Source organism: Salmo salar, chromosome ssa03, assembly GCF_905237065.1.
Source record: "Salmo salar chromosome ssa03, Ssal_v3.1, whole genome shotgun sequence".
In the NCBI taxonomy this organism is placed as follows: Eukaryota; Metazoa; Chordata; class Actinopteri; order Salmoniformes; family Salmonidae; genus Salmo; species Salmo salar.
Window position 1 is genome coordinate 105,246,670 of NC_059444.1, and position 26,959 is coordinate 105,273,628.

Here is a 26,959-nt window from a genome sequence, read left to right on the forward strand (position 1 = left end):
GTAGCCTATTACCAGAAACTATAGGAGCATAACGACTGCTGGTGTAGCCTATTACCAGAAACTATAGGAGCATAACGACTGCTGGTGTAGTCTATTACCAGAAACTATAGGAGCATAACGACTGCTGGTGTAGTCTATTACCAGAAACTATAGGAGCATAACGACTGCTGGTGTAGCCTATTACCAGAAACTATAGGAGCTTTGTGGGCTATACTCGGCCTTGTCTTCGGACGGTAAAGTTGGTGGTTGTAGACATCCCTCTAGTGGTGTGGGGGCTGTGCTTTGGCAAAGTGGGTGGGGTTATATCCTGCCTGTTTGGCCCTGTCCGGGGGTATCATCGGATGGGGCCACAGTGTCTTCTGATCCCTCCTGTCTCAGCCTCCAGTACTTATGCTGCAGTAGTTTATGTGTCGGGGGGCTAGGGTCAGTCTGTTACATCTGGAGTATTCTCTTGTCTTATCCGGTGTCCTGTGTGAATGTAAATATGCTCTCTCTAATTCTCTCTTTCTCTCTTTCTTTCTTTCTCTCGGAGGACCTGAGCCCTAGGACCATGCCTCAGGACTACCTGGCATGATGACTCCTTGCTGTCCCCAGTCCACCTGGCCTTGCTGCTGCTCCAGTTTCAACTGTTCTGCCTGCGGCTATGGAACCCTGACCTGTTCACCGGACGTGCTTGTTGCACCCTCGGCAACTACTATGATTATTATTATTTGACCATGCTGGTCATTTATGAACATTTTAACATCTTGACCATGTTCTGTTATAATATCCACCCGGCACAGCCAGAAGAGGACTGGCCACCCCTCATAGCCTGGTTCCTCTCTAGGTTTCTTCCTAGGTTTTTGGCCTTTCTAGGGAGTTTTTCCTAGGGAGTTTTTCCTAGCCACCGTGCTTCTTTCACATGCATTGCTTGCTGTTTGGGGTTTTAGGCTGGGTTTCTGTACAGCACTTTGAGATTTCAGCTGATGTACAAAGGGCTATATAAATAAATCTGATTTGATGATAACGACTGCTGGTGTAGCCTATTACCAGAAACTATAGGAGCATAACGACTGCTGGTGTAGCCTATTACCAGAAACTATAGGAGCATAACGACTGCTGGTGTAGACTATTACCAGAAACTATAGGAGCATAACGACTGCTGGTGTAGACTATTACCAGAAACTATAGCTTAACGACTGCTGGTGTAGCCTATTACCAGAAACTATAGGAGCATAACGACTGCTGGTGTAGCCTATTACCAGAAACTATAGGAGCATAACGACTGCTGGTGTAGCCTATTACCAGAAACTATAGGAGCATAACGACTGCTGGTGTAGTCTATTACCAGAAACTATAGGAGCATAACGACTGCTGGTGTAGTCTATTACTAGAAACTTTAGGAGCAGAACATCAGAATGTACGAAGGCCAGCAGCAGCGGGAGGAGTAGGCTAAGGAAGAGGTTTTTCTGATGGTTAGGCTATCTTGTTTCAGAGGGGTGTCATCAATAGCCCATAATGACAAAGTGAAAACAGGTAAAAAACAGAAATACCTTATTTACTGAAGTATTCAGACCCTTTGCTATGAGACTCGAAATTGCTTTCAGGTGCATCTTGTTTCCATTAATCATCCTTGAGATGTATCTACAACTTGTTCGGAGTCCACCTGTGGGAAATTCAATTGATTGGATATGATTTGGAAGGCACACACCTGTCTATATAACGTCCCAGAGTTGACAGTGCATGTCAGAGCAAAAACCAAGCCATGAGGTCGAAGGAACTGTCCGTAGAGCTCCAGGACAAGCTTGTGTCGAGGCACAGATCTGGGGAACGGTACCAAAAACAAATTCTGCAGCATTGAAGGTCCCCAAGAACACAGTGACCTCCATCATTCTTAAATGGAATACTCTTCCTAGAGCTGGTCACCAGGCCAAACTGAGCAATTGGGGGAGAAGGGCCTTGGTCAAGGAGGTGACCACAAACCTGATGGTCACTCTGACAGAGCTCCAGAGTTCCTCTGTGGAGATGGGAGAACCTTCCAGAAGGACAACCATCTCTGCAGCACTCCACCAATCAGACCTTTATGGTAGTGGCCAGACAGAAGCCACTCCTCAGTATAAAGCATATGACAGCCCTCTTGGAGTTTGACAAAAGGCACCTTAAGGACTCTAAGACCATGAGAAACAAGATTCTCTGGCTTAATGAAACCAAGATTGAACTCATTGGCCTGAATGCCAAGAGTCAGGTCTGGAGGAAACCTGGCACCATCCCTACGGTGAAGCATGGTGGTGGCAGCATCATGCTGTGGGGATGTTTTTCAGCAGCAGGGACTGGGAGACTAGTCCGGAAAGTATTATGTGAAATTATTTTGATGTGATATTTAAATATTGTGTGAAATTACTCTGAATTGATATGAAAGTACAGCAATTTATGCTTCTAGAAACGTATTGCAATTGAGAATCGATTCACATTTAGATGGATTATTTGACTATTTTACCTGAACAGAGCCAGTCTACCTCTGAAAATAACATACAGTCCTTGGACCTTGAGGAGTAACGGGGCAGCAATCAGCAGTAGAAACAATAACAAAGCGAACTCCCTGCCCGTTTCGGTAAAAAGCTGAGGGATGGGGCTGGAGAAATGTAACCATCCATGATATCAACATTCTAGTTTTAACCATGTTTTGAGGATATACAGTGTTTGTTTATATTTACTGACAAACATTGGAGTAAAAGAAGCTTATATTTTGGGTTCTGATGGGGTTCGACAGTTGAACTAAGCTCATGAGGCATTTATAAGTGAATTATTCAAGAAACAGATGGGTACATATCATGAATGTATAAGTCCCAAAATGGATGTAACAACTGCTGATTGCCCCTTTAAGAGAACATCTTGGGCTAATCTAATAGGAGATATTGAGGACTACAGTATTTCAGGCATTGTCATTGGATGCATTTGATCAATTGTTAACGTTTTGTTGATGGTCCACTCTTGATGTTCTACACGTTACAGTGAAGCTTCAGCCATTCCTACAGAACAACATTAAAGTGTAGAACCCCTTTACTGCATATTGGTTCAACGACTGCAGAGACGGTACTTACTGGTGTTAAACAGATCTCCAACCTCCTCTTCTTCCTCCAATGTGACAGTCATCTCCCCCTCCTCCCCTTTCACTCCAAAAACGGAATCCTCCTCTTTCTCTGCCGCCTCTTCTTTTACAGTAACATCCTCCTCCTCTTTCACTCTGAACGCGTCTTTCTCTTCTTTCACTGTAACGTCTTTCTCTTCTTCTTTCACGCTAACAGCTTCACCCTCTACTTGTTTTTGTATTGTAACAGCCTCCTCTTCCTCCTCCTCTTTCACTAGAGCTTCTTTCTCCGTCCAGCAGACCTCCGCTTCTTTAGCAGGAGGAGAGTAGCTTCGTGAACTCATGGTCAGTATGTTAGCTAGCTGGCATTAGCGACTAGCTTAGTTCTAAGCTAATTTAGCAAACCAGCTAGCTGACAAACAACGTAAATATATCATTAAATGGGCCAACAAGTACATACGACAGAAGTGTGTTTAATACACAGCGACTAATATACACCAAAACAGTGTAAAGAGCGTGAATGTTGTAGCTATGTTTGCTAGAAAGCTACCGAGGTGTCTGACTAGCTGTTGTTGTTGAAGGAGCGTCCCGTCCACTAGATTATACGTCACACTGGCAGCATCGCCTGAACCTAAAAGACGCACATCGCCATCTGCTGACTGGACTGGGCAACGCAGTTGAGGAACCAAACGTTTATTTTTCATTTATTTCAGAAAAGTTTAATATTATATTAAGTCGTTCAAAGAGAAGCATGTGTTGATTGATTCGTTTTTAATGAGTGAGAATTTAAAACAAACTTTACACCCACTACATATTTGCATTGAACCATACTTCTGACATGGATCATTTTGACCCCAGAGGCATATCTTTTATCATAGCCAAAATGTATTTTATTCAATTCTTCATGACTTTGTCAATCAACTTGTTCTTAATAAATCTAAATCATGGTTTAGTGTTTCTGTATCAATATGGACTTTTAACAAATTCAAATCCTTTGGAGTCATTTTGACCCCAGACAAAAGCACCTTTGATAAATAGGACGTTTATTTCAAATCAAAATCACATTTTATTGGTCACATACACATGTTTAGCAGATGTTACTGCGGGTGTAGCGAAATGCTTGTGTTTCTATCTCAGACGGTGCAGTAATATCTAACAAGTAATATCTAACAATTTCACAACATAGACCCAATACACACACATCTAAGTATTTGAATCTAAGTTTCTCTGTAGACATGATCCATCCCACCAGATGGTGGAGGGGCACCTGTATCAGTGGTTTTGACCAGATAGCCGCCTGCAGACACACTGTATAGTGCCTCCCATGTACTCTCCTAAGATTGGACTTTTCTGTACCACGTATCACATGACTGTGTACAAAACTGCCAATGGTAGAAAACTCTACCAGCGGTATACAGTGCATTCGTAAAGTATTCAGACCCCTTCACTTTTCCACATTTTGTTACATTACAGCCTTATTCTAAAATTTAATAATTTTTTTCCCCTCATCAATCTACACACAATACCCCATAATGACAAACCAAAAACAGTTTTTTTTAAAAACATTTTTTCAAATGTATTTACTTGAGTATTCAGACCCTTTGCTATGAGACTCAGAATTGAGCTCAGATGCATCCTGTTTCCATTGATTATCCTTGAGATGTTTCTACAACTTGATTGGAGTCCACCTGCGGTAAATTCAATTGATTAGACATGATTTGGAAAGGCACACACCTGTCTATGTAAGGTCCCACAGTTTACAGTGCATGTCAGAGCAAAAACCAAGCCATGAGGTCCAAAGGAATTGTCCATAGAGCTCTGAGACAGGATTGTGTCGTGAAACAGATCTGGGAAAGGGTACCAAAAACTTTCTTCAGCATTGAAGGTCCCCAAGAACACAGTGGCCTCCATCATTCTTAAATGGAAGAAGTTTGGAACCACCAAGACTCTTCCTAGAGCTGGCTGCCCGGCCAAACTGAGAAATCGTGGGAGAAGGGCCTTGGTCAGGGAGGTGAACAAGAACCCGATGTTCACTCTGACAGAGCTCCAGAGTTACTCTGTGGAGATGGGAGAACCTTCCAAAAGGACAACCGTCTCTGCAGCACTCCACCAATCAGGCCTTAATGTAGCAATGATTCAATTGTCAAAATGTATTTCAATGGACAATTCAGTGACCTGTTCTGTGAAAGGTGTTGGCTAGAGATGACATGCAGGAGCTCGCAGGGATTTGTAGTCTTCCATGTCGTCTACTTTGATGCTAATTAGCTTTTTAGAATCCGAGAGTAAAGAGACACAAATATAGGCAGCAGCTACTCTTCTACTCTTCCTGGGGTTTATTATGGATCCCCATTAGTTCCTGCCAAGGCAGCAGCTACTCTTCCTGGGGTTTATTATGGATCCCCATTAGTTCCTGTCAAGGCAGCAGCTACTCTTCCTGGGGTTTATTATGGATCCCCATTATTTCCTGTCAAGGCAGCAGCTACTCTTCCTGGGGTTTATTATGGATCCCCATTAGTTCCTGCCAAGGCAGCAGCTACTCTTCCTGGGGTTTATTATGGATCCCCATTATTTCCTGTCAAGGCAGCAGCTACTCTTCCTAGGGTTTATTATGGATCCCCATTAGTTCCTGTCAAGTAAGAAGTATGGTTAGGGAGCGGGCCAGCCTGCCTGAACCACCCCTTTCAAGCAAAAGGTATAAATGATGGGTTATGAACTAACAGGTATAAATGATGGGTTATGAACTAACAGGTATAAATGATGGGTAATGAATTAACAGGTATAAATTATGGGTTATGAATTAACAGGTATAAATGATGGGTTATGAATTAACAGGTATAAATGATGGGTTATGAATTAACAGGTATAAATGATGGGTTATGAACTAACAGGTATAAATGATGGGTTATGAATTAACAGGTATAAATGATGGGTTATGAATTAACACATCCCCTGCGAGCCCAGGCATTTCAATACATTCAGGATTTCTTACGGTCCATGTGCAATGTATATGGTTATCTCTGTCTCTCTCTCCATCTCTTCTTTAACAAGCAGCCATGTTGTTGTCATTCCACTAGGGACCTGTTTTCAGCATTTTAAGTCTCCAGTCAATAACCACTGCACTGGAATTATCCCTCAACACCCTTTACACATGTACTGCACTGGGATTATCCCTCAACACCCTTTACACATGTACTGCACTGGGATTATCCCTCTACACCCTTTACACATGTACTGCACTGGGATTATCCCTCAACACCCTTTACACATGTACTGCACTGGAATTATCCCTCTACACCCTTTACACATGTACTGCACTGGGATTATCCCTCAACACCCTTTACACATGTACTGCACTGGGATTATCCCTCTACACCCTTTACACATGTACTGCACTGGAATTATCCCTCAACACCCTTTACACATGTACTGCACTGGGATTATCCCTCAACACCCTTTACACATGTACTGCACTGGAATTATCCCTCAACACCCTTTACACATGTACTGCACTGGAATAATCCCTCTACACCCTTTACACATGTACTGCACTGGGATTATCCCTCAACACCCTTTACACATGTACTGCACTGGGATTATCCCTCTACACCCTTTACACATGTACTGTACTGGAACTATCCCTCAACACCCTTTACACATGTACTGTACTGGGATTATCCCTCTACACCCTTTACACATGTACTGTACTGGGATTATCCCTCAACACCCTTTACACATGTACTGCACTGGAATTATCCCTCTACACCCTTTACACATGTACTGCACTGGAATTATCCCTCAACACCCTTTACACATGTACTGCACTGGGATTATCCCTCAACACCCTTTACACATGTACTGCACTGGGATTATCCCTTTACACATGTACTGCACTGGGATTATCCCTCAACACCCTTTACACATGTACTGCACTGGGATTATCCCTTTACACATGTACTGCACTGGGATTATCCCTCTACACCCTTTACACATGTACTGCACTGGAATTATCCCTCTACACCCTTTACACATGTACTGCACTGGAATTATCCCTCAACACCCTTTACACATGTACTGCACTGGGATTATCCCTTTACACATGTACTGCACTGGAATTATCCCTCTACACCCTTTACACATGTACTGCACTGGAATTATCCCTCAACACCCTTTACACATGTACTGCACTGGGATTATCCCTTTACACATGTACTGCACTGGGATTATCCCTCTACACCCTTTACACATGTACTGCACTGGAATTATCCCTCTACACCCTTTACACATGTACTGCACTGGAATTATCTCTCTATACATGTACTGCACTCAGGGTACAATTACATGACATTTTCTCAAGAGCAATTCCTGAGGGGGACACCAAAAGTAGTGCTGTAACACATAGCCTACATTGTAATATGGTAAATGTATATTGAGGAACCAAAGAAATAAGGTGTTTGCCGTACTCCTAACTACCGGTACCCAAAACTACACAACTAATCACAACAGCAATACCATTGCCTTTAACAAATCTTAGTTCAGTCACCAGTTTAAGTTGAGAGTGGGGGTATCCATGGCATTTTCCAATTATGTTCCTATTTTACTAGTCCAAAAATTGAGAACCTTTCATAATGTTGCCAAACAAAGACTCAACAAACTTACCTGAGACTCCCTGCCAGTCTGTCCCTGCATATCTGTCCCCAACTCTGCTGTCTGTGTGCCATCTGTTGCCTGCTCTGCTTAATGACATCATTGTGAAACATTTCCATTAGAATTTCATTTCTTTCTTATGAACTTTTTATCAACTAGTCTTTGAGATATTAGGCTACTAGGGATCTTACTATGCGTTTTGGTGTACTGAAAAATACTCTGATGTCCGTCTTTTATTTTTCTGCCATTTTTCTACCTGGCTGGCTGGCTGGCTGGCTACACACACACACAGTGTGTAGGTTATTTACAGTAGGAGATGGGCTTCTATCATCTTCTATCATTCTATTTGGGCTTCGATCTAAAAGGTAGATAGCAAATGTGAAACGGATTGCAGTGACAAGAGTTGACAGCTGTATGAGTTCACCATTTACACAACATATGCTGCAACCTTTTGTAATTTTAATAGTTTGTTTCATATTTGCTGGCTTCCAACAATAGCTGAATTTGCAAAGCAAGCGAGCACCAATTCAGTTTCAGTGGTGTTTGCTATAATCTTTGCTACCCGGGTTAAATAAAGGTGAAGTAAAATAAATAAATAAAAGTTCCCTTGCGACAATTTAGCTTTTGCAACGAGACCATTAAATATAGTTAAGACAATGGTAGAAGAGAGTGTAGTTCAGTTAAGTTTAAACTTCAGTTTATCGCTAACCTTATCACAGGGACTTCGAAGCACTAACTTACATCATCTGCATGCTGATCTTGGAATAAATTGACGATAGCAAAGATTCCATCTTTGACGACGCCACATAAATGGAATAGGTACTAGCTAGCTTAATAGTTAATATTTGCGCACTAGCTCTGCATATTCAGCTAGTGTGTGTGCGCGATTGACTGGATGAACCTCACGTCAGTTACGTGCATTGAGTGCCTTTCAGACAGTAGACACGACCCCTCTGTTACCTTGCCAACTAAGGAACTGGCAGTGGATCAAACCATTGTGAGGCAAAGGGTGGGGGGTCGCAATCTTTGAAACTTAAAAATGCGCTATTAAGTGTCTATAATCAGCACAATTGCTTTCATTGCGTATTATTAATATTATTTAAATTACATAGTTATGTTTCAGTGATATATTGGGGGGACAAATCATATTTTTCCCAGGATGGGGGAGTCGTGTGCCCCCCCGTCCCCCCCTTGGGATTTCCGCCCCTGACTGCACTGGAATTATCCCTCTTCAGTTAGAAGCACTCCCTTTAAGAGTGTGCTCCTAATCTCAGCTCGTTGCCTGTATAAAAGACACCTGGGAGCCAGAAATCTTTCTGATTGAGAGGGGGTCAAATACTTATTTCCCTCACTAAAATGCAAATAATTTTATAACATTTTTGACATGCATTTTTTGTTGTTATTCTGTCTCTCACTGTTCAAATAAACCTACTATTAAATTATAGACTGATCATTTCTTTGTAAGTGGGAAAATGTACAAAATCAGCAGGGGATCAAATACTGTGGAGTAGATGTAGAGTTTGTTTTAAATTCTCATAAAAAACTGAACTAATCAAACACTTGTTGCTCTTTGTACTTGTTGATATAATATTCATATTTAATGGAGAGAAAAAAAACGTTTCCCTAAACTGCTTTATAATATTATAATTCAATGAAGAATAAAAATAGTTTTCCCTCCTCAACTGCGTTTCCTCCCTCCAGACAGCAGATGGCGATATGTGTCTTTCAGGCGATGTTTCTAGTGTGACGTATAATCTAGTGGACGGAACGCTTCTTCAACAAATGCAGCCACCTCGGTAGCTCGCTAGCCAACAAAGTCTGAACATTCAAGTTCTTTAGACACTTTCCAGGTTTAATTGCAACTGTGATTTAAACATACTTATGTGTAAACAACTAGCTACCCCATTTAATTTAATATTTACGTTGCAACTATCTGGCTGGTTAAGTTAGCACTAGCCTAGCTAGCTAACATCCCCGACCATGCGCTCACTAAGCTACTCTCCTCCTGCTAAAGAGGAGGTCTGTTGGACGGAGAAAGAAGCTCTGGGGCTGAACGTTGTCGTGAAAGAGGAGAAGGAAGAGGAGGATGTCACAGTAAAACAAGAAGTAGAGGGTGAGGCTGTTACCGTGAAAGAAGAAGAGAAAGACGTTTCAGTGAAAGAAGAGGAAGACGCGTTCAGAGTGAAAGAGGAGGAGGATGTTACTGTGAAGGAAGAGGAGGAAGTGAAAGAAAATGAAAACGTTTTTGGAATGAAGGATGAAGAGGGGGAGATTACTGTCACATTAGAGGAGGACGAAGAAGAGAAGACTGGAGAACTGATTAACACCAGTAAATACAGTGAGTACTATCTAATAAAACAGGGACATTGATCTGATTAACACCAGTAAATACAGTGAGTACTATCTAATAAAACAGGGACATTGATCTGATTAACACCAGTAAATACAGTGAGGACTATCTAATAAAACAGGAACATTGATCTGATTAACACCAGTAAATACAGTGAATACTATCTAATAAAACAGGGACATTGATCTGATTAACACCAGTAAATACAGTGAGTACTATCTAATAAAACAGGGACATTGATCTGATTAACACCAGTAAATACAGTGAGTACTATCTTATAAAACAGGGACATTGATCTGATTAACACCAGTAAATACAGTGAGTACTATCTAATAAAACAGGGGCATTGATCTGATTAACACCAGTAAATACAGTGAGTACTATCTAATAAAACAGGGACATTGATCTCATTAACACCAGTAAATACAGTGAGTGCTATCTTATAAAACAGGGACACAAACTCTGCAGTTGTTGAACTAATGTGTGATTTTTAAAAGGGCATTCTACACTTGAATATGTTTTTGTACTGTATGAATTGTCCATGAAGTCCTCCAGGGATTTTTAAACTTTTCCTGTTGAAAAGTGATATAAATACAGTAAATTATAAACACACTAAAGGGAAACAAATAAATGTTTTGAGCAAAATAGTGTTTTTTTAACAACTGCAAACTAGAAGGAGTGAGTGATGTCATAGTAAGGCCTCCAAGGAGTTGGCTTGATGGGAAGTCGTGATGTCATCCAATAGGAGACTGATCTTCATGTGAATATTCATTATTCTTTTTAAAATCCTTCCTGTTCTGTCAAGTTGGTTGTTGATCATTGCTAGAAAGCCGTTTTCAAGTCTTGCCATTGACTTTCAAGACGATTTAAGTCCAAACTGTAACTAGGCCACTCAGGAACATTCAATGTCATCTTGGTAAGCTCCTCCAGTGTAGATTTGGCCTTGTGGTTTAGGTTATTGTCCTGTTAGGACAGTTTTTTGTATTCAGATCTCTGAAATGCTCTCTACCTACTTAACATTTAGTGTCTCCTTATGTTACGCTGGAAAAACAGTTTTCATGGGCACAGAAATCCTAAATCATTTCAGAGTTTGCTAAATCCAATGGTTCTAACCGAGTCACCTTAACTTTATTGACAACACCCAAATGGATACTGTCATTAACGTCGTTCTTCAATAATTACACATAATTCTTAATACTGTAGCTGTTTAGTTACAGTCACATGTTCAACTATCATCAGCTGATCCAGGAAATCATTTTCTGAATGACAGTCACATGACAAACATCAGGACATGCAACAACAACCAAAGTGCTTTTTCATTCATTACTCTGGTAAAGACAGTTATGCCGTTCTCCATGTTGGATCCAACATCCCTAACAAATTGATGTTTATAATGTGTTATTGTCTGCTTGATTTACAGTAGGGTCTCGTTAGTCTGTTTGGACACAGAGATACTTAGCTCATAATGTGTAGAGATCTGTTCCTTGATGGATAGGCTACTGTACAACACACAGAGCTATTTTCCTTTATTCAGGACATTTAGAATGACAACACATTACAGAGTAGCCTAGTGGGATTATTCACAAAATTATCTGGTGATCAGGTTATGAAATGTCATGACAAAGACATTTTAGTTTCCATGTTTCACCTGAAATATTAAATGATTTATAGTCCTAGGTCTATGTTATTGTTAGGTGAAGTTATGGGTCTTACAGTAGGTCTACGTTATTGTTAGGTGAAGTTATGGGTCCTACAGTAGGTCTATGTTGTTGTTAGGTGAAGTTATGGGTCCTACAGTAGGTCTGTGTTGTTGTTAGGTGAAGTTATGGGTCCTACAGTAGGTCTATGTTATTGTTAGGTGAAGTTATGGGCCAATTTGTTAAACACTTAGTGTACAAACCCTCATTGTCAGGCTGATGGAAAAGCCAAAGAGCATTTTACTGGTTGAAGTGTTTTTTAAGTATAAATCAGTTGATATGCGACAATAACACAAACATATTAAGCAGGTGATTCAAGCGAGTCTTACAATTATAATCCATATTTAATGTGAAATGCACTCATAAGCAACCTGTAAATGGAGGCTATTTTTACTGTCAGCCTATGAGAACTCCCCTGAGTTTTCCCCCACGGTGGTGAATTAGTGAATAGACACAGAGCTTAATGTGAGTTTCCTTGAGTAGCACTCCTGATCTTGCGCTGTATTATTCAGAATACATTGTGAAAACTAAAATCTTTGCTCACTATTTTTTGCTCCAGGCATATATACTACATCCATAACTAGTGGTTTCCTCATTACCAGATATACTACATCCATAACTAGTGGTTTCCTCATTAGCAGATATACTACATCCATAACTAGTGGGTTCCTCATTACCAGATATAGTACATCCATAACTAGTGGTTTCCTCATTACCAGATATACTACATCCATAACTAGTGGTTTCCTCATTAGCAGATATACTACATCCATAACTAGTGGTTTCCTCATTAGCAGATATACTACATCCATAACTAGTGGTTTCCTCATTACCAGATATACTACATCCATAACTAGTGGTTTCCTCATTACCAGATATACTACATCCATAACTAGTGGTTTCCTCATTACCAGATATACTACATCCATAACTAGTGGTTTCCTCATTATCAGATATACTACATCCATAACTAGTGGTTTCCTCATTACCAGATATACTACATCCATAACTAGTGGTTTCCTCATTACCAGATATACTACATCCATAACTAGTGGTTTCCTCATTACCAGATATACTACATCCATAACTAGTGGTTTCCTCATTACCAAATATACTACATCCATAACTAGTGGTTTCCTCATTAGCAGATATACTACATCCATAACTAGTGGTTTCCTCATTAGCAGATATACTACATCCATAACTAGTGGTTTCCTCATTAGCAGATATACTACATCCATAACTAGTGGTTTCCTCATTAGCAGATATACTACATCCATAACTAGTGGTTTCCTCATTAGCAGATATACTACATCCATAACTAGTGGTTTCCTCATTACCAGATATACTACATCCATAACTAGTGGTTTCCTCATTAGCAGATATACTACATCCATAACTAGTGGTTTCCTCATTACCAGATATACTACATCCATAACTATTGGTTTCCTCATTACCAGATATACTACATCCATAACTAGTGGTTTCCTCATTACCAGATATACTACATCCATAACTAGTGGTTTCCTCATTACCAGATATACTACATCCATAACTAGTGGTTTCCTCATTACCATATATACTACATCCATAACTAGTGGTTTCCTCATTAGCAGATACACTACATCCATAACTAGTGGTTTCCTCATTACCAGATATACTACATCCATAACTAGTGGTTTCCTCATTAGCAGATATACTACATCCATAACTAGTGATTTCCTCATTACCAGATATACTACATCCATAACTAGTGGTTTCCTCAGCAGATATACTACATCCATAACTAGTGGTTTCCTCATTAGCAGATATACTACATCCATAACTAGTGGTTTCCTCATTACCAGATATACTACATCCATAACTAGTGGTTTCCTCATTAGCAGATATACTACATCCATAACTAGTGGTTTCCTCATTACCAGATATACTACATCCATAACTATTGGTTTCCTCATTACCAGATATACTACATCCATAACTAGTGGTTTCCTCATTACCAGATATACTACATCCATAACTAGTGGTTTCCTCATTACCAGATATACTACATCCATAACTAGTGGTTTCCTCATTACCAGATATACTACATCCATAACTAGTGGTTTCCTCATTACCAGATATACTACATCCATAACTAGTGGTTTCCTCATTAGCAGATATACTACATCCGTAACTAGTGGGTTCCTCATTACCAGATATACTACATCCATAACTAGCGGTTTCCTCATTAGCAGATATACTACATCCATAACTAGTGGTTTCCTCATTAGCAGATATACTACATCCATAACTAGTGGTTTCCTCATTACCAGATATACTACATCCATAACTAGTGGTTTCCTCATTACCAGATATACTACATCCATAACTAGTGGTTTCCTCATTAGCAGATATACTACATCCATAACTAGTGGTTTCCTCATTAGCAGATATACTACATCCATAACTAGTGGTTTCCTCATTACCAGATATACTACATCCATAACTAGTGGTTTCCTCATTAGCAGGGATGAGTTTCTGCAACCAAATTGTGTGCTTTGCCCTCGTGCCGCAATTTTAGCAAACACAGAAAGGGCCTATATTGGAGACCAAAAGTCGTCTGGCACACTGCTTAGAGTTTCAACAACTCTAATAATTTATTTCTAGCCTACAATCATCGATGTTACTACTAATGTGAAAACAAGACAAAATATGACTATTCTTGCTCATTTTAAGACAATTGTCAAATAATTTTTACATTCATTACAGATGTCAATTGTTGTCCAACATCATGGCTCCGCTGTTGGCATCACCTTTTACAGTGGATTACCGCTGTTGTGGGCCTTTAACCATCTGTCTGACTTTGTTGTTCACACAGGAGAGATACTTAACTATCGTGGATCCTCTGGGGAGCCTCAACAACCTCGTGATGCTGAAGAGGCAGAGAAGAGTCTCTCCACATTAGAACACCTCAATAAACACCTGCAAAGACCCACAGGGAAGAGACCTCACTGCTGCTCAGAGAACACACACAGGAGAGAAACCTTATAGCTGTGGTCAATGTGGGAAGAGTTTTACTCAGTCAAGCAGCCTGATATCACACCAGAGAATACACACTGGAGAGAAACATTATATCTGTGGTCAATGTGGGAAGAGTTTTACTACATCTGGCTCTCTGACTTCACACCAGAGAACACACACAGGAGAGAAACCTTTTAGCTGTGATCAATGTGGGAGGAGTTTTACTAGGTCAAGCATTCTGACTGTACACCAGAGAAGACACACAGGAGAGAAACCTTATAGCTGTGATCAATGTGGGAAGAGTTTTAGTCAATCTGGCTCTCTGACTCTACACCAGAGAACACACACAGGAGAGAAACCTTGTAGCTGTGATCAATGTGGGAAGAGTTTTAGTCAATCTGGCTCTCTGACTCTACACCAGAGAACACACACAGGAGAGAAACCTTGTAGCTGTGATCAATGTGGGAAGAGTTTTAGTCAATCTGGCTCTCTGACTCTACACCAGAGAACACACACAGGAGAGAAACCTTATAAATGTGGGAAGAGTTTTGGTCGATCTGCACATCTGACTCAACACAAGAGAACACACACAGGAGAGAAATATTTTGGCTGTGGTCAATGTGACAAGAGATACTCTGATAAAAGGCCTCTGATCAAACATCAGAAAATACATGGAGTTGTTTCATGATATCAATGAAATAATGTCACAATGTAGAATGTTTTAACATTGTAGAAGGAGTATTTTAATGATGTCACAATGTAGAATGTTTAAACATTGTAGTAGGAGTATTTTAATGATGTCACAATGTAGAACCCTAAAAGTGACTAACACAAAAGGAGTTCTGTTACACTTACCACGTTGGTGACGCACAGGAATCACAATGCAACACTTCAAAATGTAACTAGCTGTTTTCTACAAATTGTCCTCTAACCAGGGATGTACACATTATTCCCAGATTCTGTGTGATTTTTGAGCTGTTAGTTTTAACAGGACGTGCAACCTCATCTCCCTCCTCTCTGCACAATTGATTTCAACATGATATCGATGAGTTATGACAAATAAGTGTTGTGTTCCTTTGTTTAGGGACCCCTAAATTTAAATGCATCACTCCAAAATGTAGCTGACTGTCTTCTGCAGGTTGTCCTCTAACCAGTGAGGTAAAATATATCTCCATTTCCATGTGTTTTTTTTTTTGTTGTGTTAGTTTGAAGAGCAGGTTCAACCTGATTTCCCCCAAATGGATATAAGATTTGTGTTTTGCGTTTAGCTAGTGCGTTGCTATGGATCTTTATTTATTTTGACTGCACGTTTTTCCGTATTGGAGATGAGTTTTGTTTGGGCTCGTTCCAAGGAGACGAGAGTTCTAGAATCTAGTGAGTTTTAGGAAGACGAGAGTTCTAGAATCTAGTGGGATTTAGGAAGACGAGAGTTCTAGAAGCTAGTGAGTTTTAGGAAGAGGAGGGTTCTAGAATCTAGTGGGATTTAGGAAGACGAGAGTTCTAGAAGCTAGTGGGATTTAGGATTCTATAGAAAGAAAAAGGAGAACAATTGATTATAGGTGAAGCATTGTAGTTGATTATATTGGGAAATTAAGTTGTTTTCTGTTGGTGGTGAGCAAACTTGTCCAAAAGAAATATAGGATATATTTGTTGTCTTAAGGGGGAAGGTGTTACAGGCTTTGGTTTTTCCATTTATGTTTTGAGGTTGGACTTTAGCTCGTCTAGCTCGTTAGCACGTCTAGCTCGTTAGCACGTCTAGCTCGTTAGCTCGTCTAGCTCGTTAGCACGTCTAGCTCGTTAGCTCGTCTAGCTCGTTAGCACGTCTAGCTCGTTAGCACGTCTTGCTCGTTACCACGTCTAGCTCGTTAGCACGTCTAGCTCGTTAGCACATAGGACGCACTGATTGGTGTCACCTCGTTAGTCAGTATGTGTTACACCTGTGCTGGCTTGTCCATCTCGTTAGTGGGAAGGTGTTTCACCTGAGCTGGTCCAGGTTCTATTTAAGAGTGTCTGGCCCAGTGCTCCAGTTGTCTTGATACATGTGGAGAGTCAACACCTTTAGTTGCTCCACCTTTTTGGTTTACTTCCTGTATTTAAGTTTGGTGTGTGTTTTTCTTTTGTGGACACTGAGAGCAAAACTGCAAGATTATGTTATTATACTTTTATTGCATCAAATGGTTGTTTTATGCAACAGAATAGAGGGTTCTTAGAACTATTGTGTCTGTGTTCTACTGAGGATGGGCCTCTGGGAGAAAACACTGACAGGAGATTTACAATGTCTTTTGGGTGATAAAACCTAAAGAGACTGCATTCCAGAACATGAGTTAATGTTTCTGTTCTATATGGTACCAGGGAGAGATGACCTCAGGGCCAGACCCTGGTCTCTACACAAAGAGTACTGTTTTTACAGCAGATACTGTCTGCTGAGAATTATAAGTATCTTTCATACAAATGTTAACCTTGTGACCCGTTCTATACATCTGTTGTTGGTCATGTAGGTTGAAAGGGGTGTATCTTGGCTGTAAAAGACCTTTGTACTTTTGTCTCATGGCTCTCAACGAATCATCTGGGGTTGATTCATCTCTCAACGAATCATCTGGGGGTGATTGTTCCACCAGCCATCATTATCATAGGGCACCCAATTGATTGACTTTATATGTGTGTTGTATTGACCTGCTCCCTTATAAGTGAATAAAGATTTAGTTTAAGAATAACTCTGACTTGTGTGATAAGTTTCTCTCATTTGATATTAAAGAAATGAACCACCACATTTGGCGATGGGGATGTGAATCTTGACTTGGTGACCGCTCCTGATGACCTGGGTAAATGGTGCAGCAGGGATCCCTCTAACTTGGGATCTCAGGGAGACCACACTTCAGGAACGGAGCAAATGGACCCACCTTTGATCTGAGAGGCAGCGATCCGAGTGGATACCACATCTCCAACGTAGTTTAAAAAAAAGAGGTGAGTGAAACACGCAAAGTGGAGTTTTTAGAAAAGCCTCGTAGGCTCTGAGTGTGTATTCCTGTGTGGAGGTGTAAACAGGGCCCAGTCAGGAGGCTCTGAGTGTGTATTCCTGTGTGGAGGTGTAAACAGGGCCCAGTCAGGAGGCTCTGAGTGTGTATTGCTGTGTGGAGGTGTAAACAGGGCCCAGTCAGGAGGCTCTGAGTGTGTATTGCTGTGTGGAGGTGTAAACAGGGCCCAGTCAGGAGGCTCTGAGTGTGTATTCCTGTGTGGAGGTGTAAACAGGGCCCAGTCAGGAGGCTCTGAGTGTCTATTCCTGTGTGGAGGTGTAAACAGGGCCCAGTCAGGAGGCTCTGAGTGTGTGTTCCTGTGTGGAGGTGTAAACAGGGCCCAGTCAGGAGGCTCTGAGTGTGTATTCCTGTGTGGAGGTGTAAACAGGGCCCAGTCAGTAGGCTCTGAGTGTGTATTCCTGTGTGGAGGTGTAAACAGGGCCCAGTCAGTAGGCTCTGAGTGTGTATTCCTGTGTGGAGGTGTAAACAGGGCCCAGTCAGGAGGCTCTGAGTGTGTATTCCTGTGTGGAGGTGTAAACAGGGCCCAGTCAGTAGAATCTGGGTGTCTATTCCTGTGTGGAGGTGTAAACAGGGCCCAGTCAGGAGGCTCTGACGCTGAGTCAGCTATCTTTGTGAACTGGATGAAAACTAGAATCTGTGTTTACTAGTTAAGACCATTTATGATATAGTATAAGATAATTACAGGTGCACCGTACTGTTTTAAACCTGTAATTATTTTAAACCTGGACCCCATTTTAGAAGTATTGAAAGATGTATATGTATGAGTTGCATTATCCTAGGAACTAACTATGAGATAGAAATGTGAAAATATTCCTGCAGGTTAAAATATTGTTGAAAAACAACTAATTGATTAGGTATGTTTGGGAATAGCATTGTGTGACTGTGATATGATAGTTGTGTGACTGTGATATGAGAGTTGTGTGACTGTGATATGAGAGTTGTGTGACTGTTGTGGTGGCTAATTTCCGCATTACCAAATGAGGAGTTACAAACACACCAGTCCGAGTTAAACTACATCTTTAATACTTAAGATACTTTTGCAAAAGTTCTTGACCCCACTAATGCATTCTCTCGAATGAACCAGGAAGGTGATTGCAGAATGGCTACAGGGATCTTTTATAGCAACGATACAGCCCCCTTCAACGTACATTGACAAACCACAGATACTTAGTAACAGTTCACAAAGGTTAAGTTTTGTATGACAGATATCAATAAAACACATCAGACAGTAACTGCTATGTCAACAGGGTTCATTATATAGACCAGTATCTGGTCCCCGTAGAACTGTCCCTCCCTGTTACGGTATTGAACAAAAACACAATTTCATCCAATGGCATATATCAATTGTCAACTCTAGATACTCCCATCTCAAGCAAACCCCCTCTTGACCCTACTCCTGGACAGGCTCACTGGGGAGTGAGCCTCTAGGCCATATATTATCACAGGATAAGTGCGAGATCTAAGAGAGGACATACAAGGGTCCATTTACTGCCATAATCCTCCCCCCAATAAAGAAAAGGAGGGAGTGACTTGCTCACAGACAAGTCATTGGTTCCCCATTAATCACGCCATCCCTTCACATGGTTTAAGAAATAGGTAAAGACACATTCCCATGACGACAAGTCTGACCTCTCCCCTCTCTGGGCCCCAAGTGTCTGAGCCCCAGCTAAGGGTGCAACTGAAAAGACACCAGAGTCCAATGGACACTTTCTAATGACAAGTACCTCAAATAAGCATATTATATTAATAAAACATCTTAATTATCTATGTTACCCAACTAATTCTGATTCGTCCACGACACTGTGATATGAGAGTTGTGTGACTGTGATATGAGAGTTGTGCGACTGTGATATGAGAGTTGTGTGACTGTGGAAATGAGTCTTAATCTGACGTTTGGATAGTAACATATAGAAATATGCTTAATCAGACGATTGAAATATGGATAATAAGCGGGATGATATTTTAGAAAGCAGCGGAAGGTCTGTAGTTTCTGGGAGGCTTGATTTTGCCGTGGTCTCTGGGAGGTTAGAGAACCGTTGAGGATCCCATGGTCATGGTCCATTGTGGATAAGAGCGTCTGCTAAATGACGTAAATGTAAAATTGTCCGGGAAACAAACATATTTTTTTGGTTCCGTTAATCAGATGAAACCAAAGTTTATTTTTGGTTCTGCTGGGAGGATGTTTGGAGAGATGCTTCGTAGCTATGGAGAGTCCCTGAAAAAGCAAATGGAATGGTTGTCGTGTTTACCTGAGAATTTCTTACGTTTTATATGGATTCTGTGAATATATGATGAATTGTATGTGTGTATAATCGATTACTAGAGATTTGATGAAGTAATACTGGGAATATAATTAGATACAATTTAAACAACCCATATGTAGACAAACATAGGCTTTGAGTTGGTATCTTTAATGGATCATTTGATAAAGATGAGGTTTAAGCATTATTAAACAGTCTACAAAGTCTGGCCAGTTGTCTCAGAAACTGATGGGAGTGTGTCCACTTTAGGGTAAATTACCCTAACGATGTAACTATAAAACGCTAATTGGATTTTCTCCATCCGGCTACTACATTTGAAATAAAAACTGCCCTTAAGGCCTGTGGGGGGTTCTTCCCAGTATGAGAGGAGTTGCTAGATTTATTGAATAAACCTTTTTCCATAAAGTTAGAGTGAACCATGGTGGCTGACTAGCTGTTGATGTTGAAGAAGCGTCCCGTCCACTAGATTATACGTCACAGTGGCAGAATCACCTGAAAGACGCACATCGCCATCTGCTGACTGGAGTTGGTATCGCAGTTGAGAAAATACTTTCAGACAAAAAACTCAAAAGCGACTGCCCCTAAAAACCAACGACTCCCTTTGAAAACGGGCGATGTGGCATCAGAAACATTAATTATAGTGTAAAAATGTACTACAAAGTTTAGATAAATGGAATAACTTTGGTCATACCCAGTCAGCACGTGACGTCCAAGGACGTCGAATTATGGGCGAAATCAGGTCTGTCTGTTGTGGCTGTTATTTCACCCTAAAATAGTCATCCCAAATTGGGCTGTGTATAACTATGTAAATGTCTCTCGGACAAGGAGACTTTTATCAATATACACTCTAAGAAGTCAAGGTTCCTGGAGTATCCTTTAGGGGTTCTTCAAATTGAAACTGTGGGGGAACCCCTAAAAGTTATTTGAAGAACATTTTGTGGGAACCCCTATAAGTTCTTTGAAGAACCCCTTATCATGGTTCCTCAAATAACCTTTTGGGGTTAATTTTTTTAACTCCCTGTCCACCCTCCCTCCATTATAAAAACATTTGAATAATAATAATAATAATAATAATATTCACAATATTGATTTAAATAATTCATTGTTTATTTAGTGGCACCACAACTGTGAATTAATATTTACAAAACCATTTACCAAACAAAACACATTACCAAATTGAAACATTTCTGCAGACATGTCAGACCATAATAAATAATACTTTTACTTTGTATAGTGCTTTTCATGACATTTTTTTTACATTTTACATTTTAGTCATTTAGCAGACGCTCTTATCCAGAGTGACTTTTCATGACATTTAAAATGTATAAAATAATGATGTAAAATAAAAACAACATAAAAAATGAATCACAGGTAAACTAACAATATTGTAGACTTGATGCTAAATACAGATTTTTCAGCTTTAGTGTGTATATCGTATCCACTTAGTTATGTTAGGAAGTTTTCCATCTTTATGACCGGCCCTGTTAACTTCACCCCAACTTCTCTTATCCCCAGAACACAGTAACTTCACAACATAATAGTTTTTCTGACATTTTGGGGAAATGTTACAGAAAATAAAAATCCAGTCGTAGCAGAGCCCCAAGTCCCACGGGGACGTCCTCTAGGGCGTGGATGTTCTCCCCATCAAAGGCCAGCGGGATTTCACTCTCATGGTGAAATGGATTTCCACCGATGTGCAGTAAAGGAGTGAAGAGCGGTGAAATCTGTGTCAACAAAAGTAAGAAAAGATTAATACACAAACAATTAACAAAGAACATAACAAATGTTCAGCTGTAGTTTTATATAAGCATGCACACCTATGTTTATGAAGAAACAGATGATTGGTGCATAGACATACCTTGTCACGGACATAAAGGCCACTCGGGGCCTCATTGAAGAGGTAGGGCAAGAGCAGAATCGCTGCTGTGGTCTCCAGTCCTAGTAAAGTAAAGCAATGATCTTACTACACTTGCTCATTTTACTAGAAAATACATTAGAGAAAGGGAAGGAATAAGAGCAAATACCTCTTCTGTATTGTCCTTCAGGGACTGTCAAAATAGCAGGATGATGTCCTCACCCCTGCCTCGCCTCTCTACCTCTGATAGTCCTTGAATTATCTTTTTGTCTATATCCATTCCATGGACTTGATTCATTTCTGAGAAGATCTGAAAAGATCATTTGCACACATTTGTATGCTAATAGATGTCAGTTTGTATTGACTGCTATGTAGGTTAAATGTACACTTCAAATGCAGCTGTCCTACAACATATCTGTACCTTCTTCTTAATCCCAATTGCATTGTGTCCATGTTCTGTCCTATAAGAGTTTCAAAGGAAGAGAAAATGTGTCAAAGAATAGTCTTTAAAAAAACCTAAATATATATATTAAATAAATATTGAAAGATTAATGGCATCAACATACAATGTAATGTAAAATAGAAGAACATATTGGAGAAAGCACTAGCCAATACAGTACTGCCATACAGTAACAGTACTGCCATACAGGCCTAATATCACATTTCAAGATATCTTTGTACACAAATTGTTCAATATTTTATCAGGCTGACTTGAAAGATTTTACACAACATTTTGCTGCGTGGCAATACTGTGTTTGGATTCTGAAGGGCATTTATACAAAAGAGGTAGTCTAGACACTGTATTAATACCATTATGCATTTGAATCCCATCTACAGCTACCATCTAAGATATTAATTTCCCTCCACAAGGGTGCGGACATGTAACGTTTCCAAAATGGGATAGTATTGTACATGTTTCCAAAATGGTATAGTATTGTACATGTAACGTTTCCAAAATGGGATAGTATTGTACATGTTTCCAAAATGGGATAGTATTGTACATGTAATGTTTCCAAAATGGGATAGTATTGTACATGTAACGTTTTCAAAATGGGATAGTATTGTACATGTAACGTTTCCAAAATAGGATAGTATTGTACATGTAACGTTTCCAAAATGGGATAGTATTGTCCATGTAACGTTTCCAAAATGGTATAGTATTGTACATGTAACGTTTCCAAAATGGGATAGTATTGTACATGTTTCCAAAATGGGATAGTATTGTACATGTAATGTTTCCAAAATGGGATAGTATTGTACATGTAACGTTTTCAAAATGGGATAGTATTGTACATGTAACGTTTCCAAAATAGGATAGTATTGTACATGTAACGTTTCCAAAATGGGATAGTATTGTCCATGTAACGTTTCCAAAATGGTATAGTATTGTACATGTAACGTTTCCAAAATGGGATAGTATTGTACATGTAACGTTTCCAAAATGGGATAGTATTGTCCATGTAACGTTTCCAAAATGGGATAGTATTGTACATGTAACGTTTCCAAAATGGGATAGTATTGTACATGTAATGTTTCCAAAATGGGATAGTATTGTACATGTAACGTTTCCAAAATGGGATAGTATTGTCCATGTAACGTTTCCAAAATGGGATAGTATTGTACATGTAATGTTTCCAAAATGGGATAGTATTGTACATGTAACGTTTCCAAAATGGGATAGTATTGTCCATGTAACGTTTCCAAAATGGGATAGTATTGTACATGTAACGTTTCCAAAATGGGATAGTATTGTACATGTTTCCAAAATGGGATAGTATTGTACATGTAATGTTTCCAAAATGGGATAGTATTGTACATGTAACGTTTTCAAAATGGGATAGTATTGTACATGTAACGTTTCCAAAATAGGATAGTATTGTACATGTAACGTTTCCAAAATGGGATAGTATTGTCCATGTAACGTTTCCAAAATGGTATAGTATTGTACATGTAACGTTTCCAAAATGGGATAGTATTGTACATGTAACGTTTCCAAAATGGGATAGTATTGTCCATGTAACGTTTCCAAAATGGGATAGTATTGTACATGTAACGTTTCCAAAATGGGATAGTATTGTACATGTAATGTTTCCAAAATGGGATAGTATTGTACATGTAACGTTTCCAAAATGGGATAGTATTGTCCATGTAACGTTTCCAAAATGGGATAGTATTGTACATGTAATGTTTCCAAAATGGGATAGTATTGTACATGTAACGTTTCCAAAATGGGATAGTATTGTCCATGTAACGTTTCCAAAATGGGATAGTATTGTACATGTAACGTTTCCAAAATGGGATAGTATTGTCCATGTAACGTGTCCAAAATGGGATAGTATTGTCCATGTAACGTTCTGCCCCCTTGTGAGTTAATAGTATTGCATGCTGTAGCAGGCTATATAAAGAGGAAGACCTCCATTGACGATTCAGTTCGTTGTAACATCTGGTCTGGACAGGTCACCGTCCTTAGTTAGTTAGTTAACGAAGCTAACGTTAGTAGAAGCTGCTGCAGCTCCAATACAGTATGAGGTGAGACGGTGAACTGATGTTGAATTACACCTCTGTTGCTAGGCAGAACTTTAGTCACATGAGTTCTTCCTCACTTGACCTGACCTGACCTCAGCCTAAATTCCTCACTCCTCCCCACCTCACGGCTGTCCTGTTGACTTGTTCCAGACTGTGGCCCTTCTCCTCCCCACCTCACGGCTGTCCTGTTGACTTGTTCCAGACTGTGGTCCTTCTCCTCCCCACCTCACGGCTGTCCTGTTGACTTGTTCCAGACTGTGGTCCTTCTCCTCCCCACCTCACGGCTGTCCTGTTGACTTGTTCCAGACTGTGGTCCTTCTCCTCCCCACCTCACGGCTGTCCTGTTGACTTGTTCCAGACTGTGGCCCTTCTCCTTCCATAGGATCCCTGACGTCTAACAATAACACATTCTGACAGAATGTAAACGTTCTACATTCCCCTCAAACAGTGACATGAATAAGGATATTTCATATTTTCTAGTTCAGAACCCATCACCTGCTATGTAAAAGAGAGAAGAATGCACAATGGTCAATGCTATCTGGGATCCTTGGGACATCCTACCCTAAACCCTAACCTTAACCCCTACCTTAACCATTTTAAATGTCAACTTCAACGGGCTAGGGACGTCCCAAGGATGTATCTCTACCTGAAAATACATGATCTAAGTGATTGATAGTTGGTATTCAGCAGTCATAAAGCCTTATTTACTTTAATGAACTACTAAAAATAGTGATTTTGTCAGACAGCAGCTCTACACTTTATTGACTGACTGATCCTTCCATCCCTCCTCAGCCTTCCTCTCCTCTGAAGACCCAGTGAGGGTGGAGCTCAGTCAGAGAGCTGTTGAGGGACTGGTTAGGAAGAACACTTCTACATCCAGAGAGGTGAGAGGTCACACATGGTTTAGATGGTAAATATTTATGTCCCCTTAGCGGTTCATCACGTCAGCAAAAGGGAATATGTTCCATCATCTATGTTTATTTACATTAGTGCAAATTGTCCACTGATATTGGTGTAATTTCTCACCCCTTTTGGCTGTATGAAAGTTAATTTCCCCTCAGACACACATTTGTTCTTTGATATTATGAAGGTCATTTGTGTCAAATGTACCTTTCCCCACTCATTCACCCCATCTCTTTACATTGCTGATGCATAATCAGTGGCCTGACTGTGTCAAAGGCCCATCCTGGTAGATCTGAACCTAATGCAGCATGGAGTGATCAGATGACAGAAGTCACATTTAGGTGCCAGGTGTAACTGAGGCCATAGATGCTCCATATACATTACTTTGAGTGTTTTATATAATATGACTAAATGTGTTTCTGTGTTGCAGGGACAGTCAATAAATGGAACAGCAATGCCACAGAACATGACATAAGCAGAGCTGTGGGAGACCACCTCAAGCCCCTGGTAGAGCCGGGGGTGGTGTTTACCACTCCACCACGCCTTCAGCAGGCTGGAAAAGTGGGATTGATACAGTTTTTCATACTAAGGTGGACCAATAGTTTGTTGATTGGTCAGTCATTGGGTTAATTTGTTTTACAATATGTTCAAATCAAATCAAGCTTTATTTATAAAGCACATTTCAGACATGGATGCAACACAATGGCTTCACAGGAAAAAACTATGAAAATAATCAGAAATATTTAGTACACAAATATGAGGATAAAAAAACAATAACAACTGAAAGACTAATGAACATTCTAAGGAAATGCCATTGATTAAAATATTAATTGGATGCAATATCCAACCCAAAATATAAGCTTTTTTTTTAGGAGGGTCTCTGAAAGACACTATGGGGGTGTCCACAGGAAGTTGACTAGTAACAACAACTGGGACCTAAAAGACACCCACCATGAGACCCACTAAATCTGCCCAAGAAGAGGAAAACAAAAGAAAATCCCACACCAAACTTAAAGACAGGAAGTAAACCAAAAAGGTGGAGCAACTAAAGGTGTTGACTCTCCACATGTATCAAGACAACTGGAGCACTGGGCCAGACACTCTTAAATAGAACCTGGACCAGCTCAGGTGAAACACCTTCCCACTAACGAGATGGACAAGCCAGCACAGGTGTAACACATACTGACTAACGAGGTGACACCAATCAGTGCGTCCTACGTGCTAACGAGCTAGACGGGCTAACGAGCTAGACGTGCTAACGAGCTAGACGGGCTAAAGTCCAACCTCAAAACATAAATGGAAAAACCAAAGCCTGTAACACCTTCCCCTTTAAGACAACAAATATATCCTATATTTTTGTTGGACAAGTTTGCTCACCACCAACAGAAAACAACTTCCATTTCACATTATAATCAACTAAAATGATTCCCTTCTACAATATAAACATGGTGTCTACTGGCTGTCAACAATTAAAAACAAGAAAAAAAATGTCTAAATAATATACAGTATCTTTTCTCCTTCATCTTTCGTTCTATACAATCCTTCCTTAGCTTCTAGAACTCTCGTCCTCTTGGAACGAGCCCAAACAAAACTCATCTCCAATAGGACACAGACATGT

At 40.1% G+C, this 26,959-nt stretch overlaps 1 protein-coding gene across 1 annotated transcript in view; it reads left to right on the plus strand.

Moving 5' to 3' along the window:
• The window catches only part of LOC106612281 (zinc finger protein 883-like), a gene marked incomplete at its 3' end in the record, with an annotated part of 87,067 nt that extends 71,786 nt beyond the window's left edge, over positions 1-15,281 (plus strand). Inside the window, exon 3 of the mRNA XM_045716110.1 lies at positions 14,739-15,281. Coding sequence (XP_045572066.1) covers positions 14,739-15,281 — 543 coding nt within the window. The remainder of the gene's footprint in view (positions 1-14,738) is intronic.
• Between the last annotated feature and the right edge of the window lie 11,678 nt (positions 15,282-26,959).